The 10,670-nt window shown below is 51.6% G+C and overlaps 1 protein-coding gene across 1 annotated transcript in view; it reads left to right on the plus strand.

Annotated features, from left to right (window-relative positions):
- FBXL19 (F-box and leucine-rich repeat protein 19) overlaps window positions 1-10,343 on the plus strand; it is a 29,637-nt gene extending 19,294 nt beyond the window's left edge. The window contains exons 9-12 of the mRNA XM_015406832.1: window positions 1-161; window positions 1,703-1,864; window positions 5,462-5,680; window positions 9,863-10,343. Of these exons, the coding sequence (XP_015262318.1) occupies window positions 1-161; window positions 1,703-1,864; window positions 5,462-5,680; window positions 9,863-10,086 (766 nt within the window). The 3' untranslated portion in view covers window positions 10,087-10,343. The remainder of the gene's footprint in view (window positions 162-1,702; window positions 1,865-5,461; window positions 5,681-9,862) is intronic.
- Window positions 10,344-10,670: the final 327 nt, after the last annotated feature.

The raw sequence follows: 10,670 nt of genomic DNA on the forward strand, positions 1-10,670 counted from the left end.
CTGTGACAAGCGGCTCTGGACGCACATTGACCTGAGCCGTCGGAAATCCATCACTCCCTCCATGCTGAGCGGCATCATCCGCCGGCAGCCGGCCAGCCTCGACCTAAGCTGGACCAACATCTCCAAGAAGCAGCTCATGTGGCTCCTGAACAGGCTACAAGGTGGGGTGCACGCGGGGCCCGGGGAGGGACGGGAGCCGGCCCCTCTTGGTCTCTGTAGGGCTGGGGAAAGATGCCTGGTCTCTCGGGAAGGATGGAGGGGGGGAGTTTGGAAGCGGGGTGGATGAAGGGAAGGAGGAATAACCAGAATTTCCGGGCCGTAACCTGGAGGAGGCACAGAGTGTCAGGATTCTTGGGTTGGCCGAGGGCTCGTTGCTCATTCTAGGGGCAAATCTGCACCTAAACAGTTCCGCTTTAGATTGCGGCAACCGAATCTCCCTCCTCTCAGAACGGTTATCCAACACAGAATAGACTGTTTCTTTCTGACATGCCGGTTTCTGTGCGCTGGAATCTTTTAGTCTAGTGCAGAGGTCATTTCTGGGGGGATCGCGGGGGATCGCCGTTCCCCCAGGTGAGGTACGGGGGGGCACATGACGAAGTCCCGCCCCCTGCTTCCGGCCGCCCCGCTTCCAGCCCTCATTCAGCCAGGAGGAGGAAGCCCCAAATGCGGGTTTCCCACTTCAGAAAGGGCTCCATCGAGCAAGGCGGTGGGCGTTCCATTAATGGAGCTCCCCAGGGAGTCTTGTTTCCTTGGTTAAGTGTGCGGACTCTAATCTGGGAGAACCGGGTTTGATTCCCCACTCCTCCACTTGCACCTGCTGGCGTGACCTTGGGTCAGTCACAAGCTCTGGCACAGCTGTCCTGGAAAAGAGCAGTTTCTTTCAAGAGTTCTCTCAGCCCCACCCACCTCACGGGGTGTCTGTTGTGGGGAGGGGGAGGGAGAGGAGTTTGTAAGCCGCTCTGAGACTCCCAAGTGAAGGGCGGGGTATAAATCCAATCTCCTCTTCTTCTCTAAAAGTCAGGCCCAGGGACCGGTTTTCCTAACCTGGAACGGCCCCCCGTTTGTTTCCCCCCCAGCAGAGCAGATAATGGCTCTCCAGGGCCGTTTCAGGTCGGGGAAGCAGCATGGTGAAGAAGGCTTTAAATCCCAGCCCCACGGTATGATACCAGTCTGCATCTGATCCCTATTTGCCTCGTATTTCGAGAGAGAGAAAAGAGTGCTGGGCACCCTGATCCCCATGCACCCGTGGGGATAGAGTTTCTGGGTACACCCAGGAGGGTGTCACCGATTCCCCCTCCCTGAGCCGCACCTCACGCTGTTCTAAAGGTTCCCCCAGCACTTAGATGCAGCTTATCCTTGACCTCGAAGGTGTGCAGCGTTGCCCTGGTGCATCCACAGCCTTCTGGGTCCTGGCTCAGGTGTTGTGTCGGTAGACGCCAGGGGAGGGTTAGCTTGGGAAACAGATGAGGAAGAAAGCGAAGAAGTCTCCCGTGAGGAGCGGGAAGGACTGGACTGAAGAGCGAGGACTTGTAGCACCCACGAAGAAGGGTTAGCTGAGGAGGATAGGACCTCCGAGGGGGCAGTCGATTAGTGGTGTCGGGGGCAAGACGAGGAGGAGAGGAGCAGCCCGGGTGAGGGGAGGAGCGAGAGGCCGGGCTTCCCTGAGGCTCCCTCAACCCGTGTCTCCTCCTTGCCTGGCCAGGCCTCAAGGAGCTCATCCTGACAGGCTGCTCTTGGTGCTCCGTGTCGGCTCTCAGCACCGCCAGCTTCCCCTCTCTGCGGCTCCTGGACTTGCGCTGGATCGAGGACGTCAAGGACTCGCACCTCCGTGAGCTGCTGCTGCCTGCCACAGACGCCAAGCCGGGTAACGCTGGGTCTACCCCACAGAGTTGCGGGCAGGGGGGGACACGCAGACGGCACGTGGGGACATGTGGAGTGAACCGTTTCCGGGCACGCTTTCTCCCTCTGTGGCGGAGCCTGCCTCCAGTTTCTGCCCCGTGTGTCAACATACAGCTCGTGTTGTCGGAGAGGAAAGGCTTTTGTCCCCAGTCCTTGCAGTCGGAGGGTTGGTTGTGTTATTAGTGACCTGGAGCAGGTGCCGGCGGGTGGGCTGGAGGGGGAGGAGTGCTTCCCCAAGCAGTAGAGCTTCACGGCCAGAGCCGTCGTCTTAAAAATGGCTCTTTCCTCCCGCTTTTTCTTTTCCACGTTGCGGATTTTTTTGCTTGTGTGTGTAAAGTGCCGTTGAGTCACAGTTGACTCGCCTCCCCCTGCAGAATCTCCCCGGAGGTCTCCCTTCCGCAGCACTGCCCCCCCGATTAGCTTCCAGGCTCTGACGAGATTGGGCCGTACCCTGCCGCCTTCCCTCGAGAGCCGGTTTGGTGTGATGGTTAAGAGCACGGACTCTAATCTGGGAGAACCGGGTTTGATTTCCCCACTCCTCCACGTGAAGCGGCTGGTGTGACCTTGGGTCAGTCACAAGCTCTTTCAGAGCTGTTCTCTCAAGGGCCGTTCTCGAGAGAGCTCTCTCAGCCCCGCCTACCTCGCAGGGTGTCTGTTGTGGGGAGGGGAAGGGGATTGTAAACTGCCCAGACTCCTTCGGGTAGTGAAGGGCGGGGGGTATAAATCCAATCTCCTTCTTTTAAGGAAGCAAAACTTCTGGCGAAATTCCCCCTCACCCACTCCAACTATATTTATTCATACCTTTTTAACCTGCTTTCCTCCCCAATGGGGACCCAAAGCAGTTTACAGCCCTGCTCTCCCATCTCCATTTTATCTTTGCAACAGCCTGGCGAGGTAGGTTGGGCTGAGGGTGTGTGTCTGGCCCTGTCTCCCCTGGCAGAGTGGGGATTCGAACCCGGGTCTCCCAAACCCTTCTCCCACACTAACCACTATGCCACCCTGGGGATTAATTTAACTTGCCCTCTTCACCGGAGGGTGAGGGAAGGAGCAGGTAAGGTTGGGAATTACCAAATTACTTCTGAAGAAGTGAGCCGTGACTCCTGAAAGCTCCCGCCCTGCCACATATTTTGTTAGTCTTCAAGGTGCTCCTGGACTCTTGCTCTTTTCTACTACCAAATGACTGTTTTTATAAATGCCAGAGGACTTTTTTTCCTCAGAGAATGAATGCCCTTCCCCCTTCCCTCCCCCAAAAGACAGGAAAATGTTTTATAGAAAACACGGCATCCATGTATGTGTATCAGTGTTCCCTCTAAGATGAGTTAGTGTGAGCTAGCTCACAGTCTTTTAGCCTCTGACTCACACATTTTTGTCTTAGGCTCAGGAAGGATGGCTCCAGAGCAAACTAATTTATGCAGTAGCCAAATCACCTGCTCACAACTTTAGTTCCAGTAGTTCACAAAGTAGAATTTTTGCTCACAGGACCCCATAGCTTAGAGGGAACATTGGTGTGTATATAGGTAAAGGTAAAGGTTTCCCTTGCTCGAAAGCCAGTCGAATCCGACTCGAGGGGTCGGTGCTCATCTCCATTTTTAAGCCGAAGAGCCAGCACTGTCCGGAGACTTCTCCATGCACATGTGGCCGGCATGACTAAACACCGAGGCGCACGGAACGCTGTTACCTTCCCACTGAAGCGGTGCCTGTTTATCTACTCTCAGATTCTTGCACTCAAACTGCTAGGTTGGCAGGAGCTGGGGCCAGAGACGGGAGCTCTGTGTGTGTGTATATACACACACTTATCTGTATTTATTGAAACTACTGCAAACAGCAATAGCAGTCTGAATTCTCTTTCTGCGTGAGAGTAACATAAACTTCCGTACAGACAGAACCAGGGAATAGCGACAGGGTGCTGCACGGCTGCCTTGGAGAATGAGAGGGAGAGAGACCCTTTGCTCCATAGCAACAAACCGAGTCAGTAACCAGGGGCGGGGCCTCAGCAGCCCCGGAATCGCCTGCACTGCAGCATTTAAGGGCACATTTCAGAAACGGCCCAACTTCTTCACGTTTTCTCGTTTGTCACCTGCTCACCTCTCTCCCGCGTTGTGCTGAGGGTCCCCACCCCCACCCCTCCAGGTCCCCTCTCCCCGCCCTCATCCCCCAGAGACATCAGGAGATTTCTGCACAGTCTTGATCAGTGGCTTTCCACGGGCCAGACGAGAAAGAGGGGCTGGGTGGAGGGCAGTGTTCCCTCTACGCTGTGGAGTCTTGTGAGCAAAAATTCCACTTTGTGAGCTCCTGGCGTTAAAGCTGTGAGCAAGCAATTTGGCTACTGCATACATTTGTTTCCTCTGGAGCCATCCCTTCCTGAGCTGAGACAAAAATGTGTGAGCCAGAGGCTAAAAAACTGTGAGCTAGCTCACACTAACTCAGCTTAGAGGGAACACTGGTGGAGGGCTCTGCCGTTGGGTCCTGCTTAGGCAACTCGGCCACCCGTTGCGCCAAATGCCGCCCAGTAGCCACATTTGGTGGCCCATCAGGCGCGTGCTGGTTTTGCTCCCTGGCCCGCAGAACCAAGCAGGGTGCTGGTGCACATGACAAGCTGCAGTGCGCTGCATTTCCGATGGCGGCTCACAAAGCGCAATTTTGCCATTGTTAGTCTTTTCAGCATCTTGAGGGGAAAGACTGTGGACAGCCGGCCTGTCCCTGCCCTGTTTTGGAGAGGCATGGCTTTGGGGACAACACCATCGCAGCAACGCTCCCTCTAAGTGGTGGAGTCTTGTGAGCAAAAATTCTACTTTGTGAGCTGCTGGCATGAAAGTCGCGCGTGAGCGATTTGGCGGCTGCATAGATTATTTTATTTACTTATTTTATTCTATTTCTATCCCGCCCTACCCCACAGACGGGCTCAGGGCGGCTCAGATTAGTTTGCTCTGAGCCATCGTTCCTGAGTTAAGGCAAAAATGGGTGAGCCGGAGGCTAACAAACTGAGTTACCGCACACTAACTCAGCGAAGAGGGAACACTGCATCATACATGCACTGTCACTGTCCTTCCCTCTCCCTGGGCCACAGATGAGATGCCGACCATTACAGGAATCTTTAGAGATCCTGCTTCGGGTGCCCCCTCCTAGCAACCCAGGACAGGGTCTTCTTGGTCATGGCACCAAAACTCTGGCATTTGGCATTCCCTCAGTGATCCCTCCTGCCTGCCCAGTGTTTCAATTGTTGTTTTTAATGCTTTTGTAGGTATTTTAGCTCTGGTTTTAATGATGTGTCTTTGCTTGTTTTAGTGGTATTTTAAGATGTGATTTTTTTATTTTTTTTTGCTATGTCTGTTTAATTTATTAGCCGCCTCAGTGGCCCTCATGAGGACAGAAAGGTGGGGTGTAAATTCTGCAAGAGAAATAAATAGATAAAGCGGCCCAAGCCAGGCCTTTTTATCTTTCACAATAATAATTTTCATCCAGCATCTTTCAGCAGGCAATGAAAACCTAATGCCCGAAGCAGACCGTCGGACCTGGTTCATCCCCGGCTCATTCTCGTTCCCCTTTCTCCCGACCCCCCCAGGCCAGACCGACAGTCGGGGCCGGCTCCAGAATGTCTCTGAGCTGCGTCTCTCCGGGCTGGACATCACGGACTCCTCGTTACGTCTGGTGATCCGGCACACCCCCCAGCTTGCCAAACTGGACCTGAGCCACTGCAACCACGTGGGCGACCAGTCTGTTAACCTGCTGACCGCTGCTAACTCCCCGCTCCGAGAAACCCTCACCGAGCTCAACCTCGCCGGTGAGTTGGGAATGCCTTTCGCCCCAGACTGTGGGTCTCTCGATCCCGCCCCAGAGGGTTTCCTCTCCTGCTGCCTGGCTGTGGAACTCTAGCCCCCCCACATACACTCTTCACCATCCCTGCTAACGCCTTTCGGACTTGTGCTTCCGTTCCGGGCAAGCGCTCCTATCTTTTGCCCTCCGTGAAGATAGATTCGGGTGGGCGGCCGTGTTGGTCTGAAGCAGCAGACCAGAGTTGGAGTCCAGCGGCACCTTTAAGACCAACAAAGTTTAATTCTGGGCAGTGTTCCCTCTAAGCTGAGTTAGTGTGGGCTAGCTCACAGGTGTTTAGCCTCTGGCTCACGCATTTTTGTCTTAGCTCAGGAAGGAGGGCTCCAGAGCAAACTAATTTATGCAGCAGCCAAATCTCCTGCTCAATATGTTAATGCCAGTAGCTCACAGAGTAGAGTTTTTGCTCAGAGAGCTCCATAGCTTAGAGGGAACATTGATTCTGGGTATAAGCTTTCGGGTGCCTGGACTCCAACTTTGTTCTGTTTCTTTTGCCCTGTGACTCTCCGGAAGCCCGCCTTCCGACCCAGAGGAAGCCATTTTGAAGCAGACACCCGAAGTCTGTTTTCGGTCCATCTCTGGCCAGATCCAAAAAACCTGCCAGGGGAGTTCCTCATTTTAGAGACGCTGCCCTTGGCAGTATTACCACTGTGCAGTCCTGACTTCATCTCAGGACTTTTCAGGTTTTATTTTTTTTTAATTTCATTTTATACCCCCACCGTGCTCCCCAGTGGGGACCCAAAGCAGCCCATGTCCTCCTCCTCCTCCTCTCTTCCATTTTACCCTCAGAACAACACCCCTGTGAGGTAGGTTAGGCTGAGAGTGTGTGACAGGCCCAAGGTCACCCGATAAACTTCCACAGCAGAGTGGGTATCGGAACCTGGGTCTCCCGAATCCTCGTCTGACACTCTGACTGCTCCTCCGTATTGGTTCGTCTGTTTCAGGGGTGGCCAAACTTGCTTAATGTAAGAGCCACATAGAATAAACTTCAGATGTTTGGGAGCCACAAGACAGGAACAAATATTACACGTTTTTACTGGGAAATATAGAGATTTGCATTTTATTAACATTAAACGAGACTGCCAAAAACGATAAAAGCAGATATTGATAGTGATATTTATTTGGCCAATGAACACTCTGACTGCTCCTCCGTATTGGTTCGTCTGTTTGTCCTGCTTCCGAACTGCTTCTGTTCACGTCTGAGAGAGACGGAACGGCAGCCAGAAAATTACCTTCAACGATGTATCAGTTGGCCATAGATTTCTAGGAATTCTGCTTTGGGAGTGGTGAGAATTTTTGGATAGCGGTCTCTAGCATTCCCTCCCCACACCCCGAAATGGTCTTCGAAATTCCTTGGTTGAAAGAGTGACTTTAAATCTGTGGTAAAGGTAAAGGTCTCCCCTGCTCGAAAGCCAGTCGAGTCCGACTCTAGGGTTGCAGTGCTCATCTCTGTTTCCAAGCCGAAGAGCCAGCGCTGTCCAAAGACGTTTCCGTGGTCATGTGGCCGGCATGACTAAATGCTGAAACGTACGGAACGCTGTTATCTTCCCACCGAAGTGGTACCTATTTATCTCCTTGCAATTTCTTGCTTTCGAACTGCTAGGTTGGCAGGAGCTGGAACGAGAGACGGGAGCTCACTCCAGCCATGCCAGCCCTCTTGAAATCTCCGTGTGCTTGCCGTCATTCTCACTGACACACTAGACCAGTGGCTCCCAAACCTTTTCCAGACAAACACCCCCCTTGGTCCTATAAATGCATCCCTTGTGCCCCCCCAAAAGCATTTGGAAGAGCACTGAGGAAGGTAATAACAATAAAATTCAGACCAGGAATAGTTAATTCCACATTTATTCAAAATCCAGTTAACGTTTTTTGTGTAAATTATTCAGCAAAATCGATGACCTCGATCCAGTGATACTAGCTTTTCAAAGTCTGATCGCCATTTAGCAAGAATCTTAGATACCTTGTTTAGTAACGACTTCACTGTTCAATAAATTCTTAATGTGATGGATGGGCTTGATGAAGTGATACCAGTTTCCTCACGTCTGGTTCAGAGTCTTAGTACTCTGGAGTTACTGTCTTTCCTTGGAGAGACTTCAGATGACCACATTAAAACCACGTTCCACCAAATAGTATGTTGGAAATACAACAAGGAGCTTTTTATCTACTGTCTGTTGTTCAGGACAGTGATCTGACATTTCCTTCTGCCACCCAAACTCCTGGTGTGGCTTCTTAAACGTTGGCTTCAGCGGAATGTCGTTTTGTCGCTCACTTAGTGAACCCGAATTCCTCAATATATGAAAATGGACTTCTTCACCCAATCTGAAATTCCCATCGAAAGGCGATCCGCGAATTACTCAAATTCTTCGTGCAGCGCACCCAGCTGGCCACGAGTGGCGTATTGACTAAAAAATTCCAATCGCTTCCACCAGATTTCAGCACTGCGCAGAGGCAGGGACTTGGAGCATCATTTCCCAGCACAGAGCTGTAATCCCACCTCCTCCACTGCATGTGACAATCAGCCTATGAAACATGTACAAATACAGACAAATAAAAAGGTGTTGGTGTGGGACGTAATATAGGTTGATAGAAGACCAATTAAATGTCCAGTTTTAAGTTAATACATTTACATTAAGTTACCTTTTAAATTAAATATTTGCATGGCACAGCTAATTACCAATAAATAAGAACGTAAGAGAAGCCAATGTTGGATCAGGCCAGTGGCCCATCCAGTCCAACACTCTGTCACACAGTGGCCAGAAATACCAGGTGCCATCAGGAGGTCCAGCAGTGGGGCCAGGACACGTAGAAGCCCTCCCACTGTTGCCCACCCCCCAGCACCAAGGTGCCATCAGGAGGTCCAGCAGTGGGGCCAGGACACTAGAACCCTCTCACTGTTGCCCCCCCCCCTTCAAGCACCAAGAAGACAGTGCATTACTTGCCTCAGATCAAGCGTTCCTATCTATACCGTGCGACTAAAAGCCACTGATGGACTTCTGCTCCATATGTTTATCCAGTTCCCTCTTGAAGCCGTCCATTCTTGTAGCCGCCACCACCTCCTGTGGCAGTGAATTCCATGTGTTAATCACTCTTAGTTACTGTACATCTTTTTAGTCATATTAATTAAAAAGTTGAAGATTTCAGCTTCAACCTACGATATTTTGCAAAAACACACATTCCCACAAACAAAATCAACTGCTAAGGATGATTTTTCTGTGGCTTTTTTGGAATGTAAGCTAATAGGCTCAATACACCGTAAATTTGACATCTCCATATTCAGTTCAAAAGAGAGAAAATTTTTTATAGATTATAATTCCCAGAAAAAACCTAACTTATAGGCGTGAGTGCGTGACATTTTATGCGCTCAAAAATAAATGTATGATCTGATCTGATTTTGTAGCTGGAAAATGAATATACAGGAAAGAATATTACATGAATAATATTTTTTACACAATCTTACTGGCGAAAACATAAGGCTGAAGGAAATTTGCAGCATAAAATATTTATATGTAACTACTTACCAAACACGTCCAAACCTTTGCCTACCACAGATGTACAGCAACTAATTTATAAGAAAATCATTAGCTGTTACCAGTAATTATGACGTATAACAACTCAGAATCGTAAATGTACACGTGTCCAAAGGAAATAACTTTGAAAGCAGTAAGGGCAGTAAAACTTAAAACAGGAAGCAAGGAAGGTGTTTCACTCGAGGCTGTAGCCTGGTCAGTCATAAGTCATTTGAGGAAGTTCTACCCCATCTTGCCCTGACACTTTGTTGTTGTACTGTATTGTTTTATGGTTTTAGACTGTTTTATCTGTTTTGATTCTGGCATTTGTGCCTCGTTGTTTGGGGGTCCCTGGGTTTGGAAAACCTCATGCAGCACTTCCGTGTCTTTATCTTTTTTTGATCTTCACCTCTTTCAGATTCTCTGCCCTCCTGAGGACTAGATACTTGCCTGTCCTTTTGCTTGTGTAGCATTAGTGATCTCCTGGATAGCCTGTGTGGGGAGGACTGAGGCTTTCCCCCACACCCTGAGCTCACCATCTCCTTCCCCATAACGCAGGTTCCCCACACGGTTACCCCTACACAGCCGTGGAAGACGTTTGACTCACCCGCTCCTTCTTTTCCTCGCAGGGTGCAACCGGCTGACAGATCAGTGTCTGCCCCTTTTCCGCCGCTGCCCTCGCCTCTCCCTCATCGACCTGCGCTCTTGCCACCACGTCACGCCCGAGGCCTGCGCCCGCTTTGCCGAGGACTCTGTCTCCAACAGCACCTCCGTCCCTCCCGCCCCTGGCTCGGTGCCCCCCGGGCCTCCGTTCCGTTGCCCCGAGGAGAAATTGCTGCTGAAGGACAGCTAATACCCGCCCTGGGGTGGAGGCGTGAGGAGACTTGGCCTCGCCAGTCGGACGACCAGACCGGACACGGACTCTGAGAGAACCTTTTTACTTAAAGCCATGCACTGAACCGGAGTGGCGTCTCCACCCCCTTTATGTGCGCAGCAGAGAGGGTGGAGGGCTGTGCTCCCCCCATCTGGCCTGTAAGGGGGGGGCAGGCCACCTCTCGCTCCACCCCCGCGCCCTCCCCCCCTCGTTCCAGGATGGAGCCACGGAGTAAGTGGGGCCCGGGGTAGCCTTGTCGCTTTACAATGTTGGGGAAGGTGTGTTCCTCCCATCATGCACTGCGCCGTTTCTCCCCCTCTCCATTAGTCCGTGCCACAGGTGGTACCACACACTTTGGGGGGGGATTGGGGGGGAGACACCCAGCCTTGAAATGCTGGCTCACAAGGTAGGCAGCTTATTGTATGGTGTCGGACTCTCTCTCTCTCTCTCTCTCCTCACCCCCCCCTCCACACATCTGCACTCTAATCTCATCCATCTGCCCTCCCCCACATGCTGCCTTGATATTTCTGAAAGCTGTGTGAATGTGTTTCTGTCGGTCTCTC

Source organism: Gekko japonicus, unplaced genomic scaffold, assembly GCF_001447785.1.
Source record: "Gekko japonicus isolate JY-2015 unplaced genomic scaffold, Gekko_japonicus_V1.1 scaffold849, whole genome shotgun sequence".
Lineage (NCBI taxonomy): Eukaryota > Metazoa > Chordata > Lepidosauria > Squamata > Gekkonidae > Gekko > Gekko japonicus.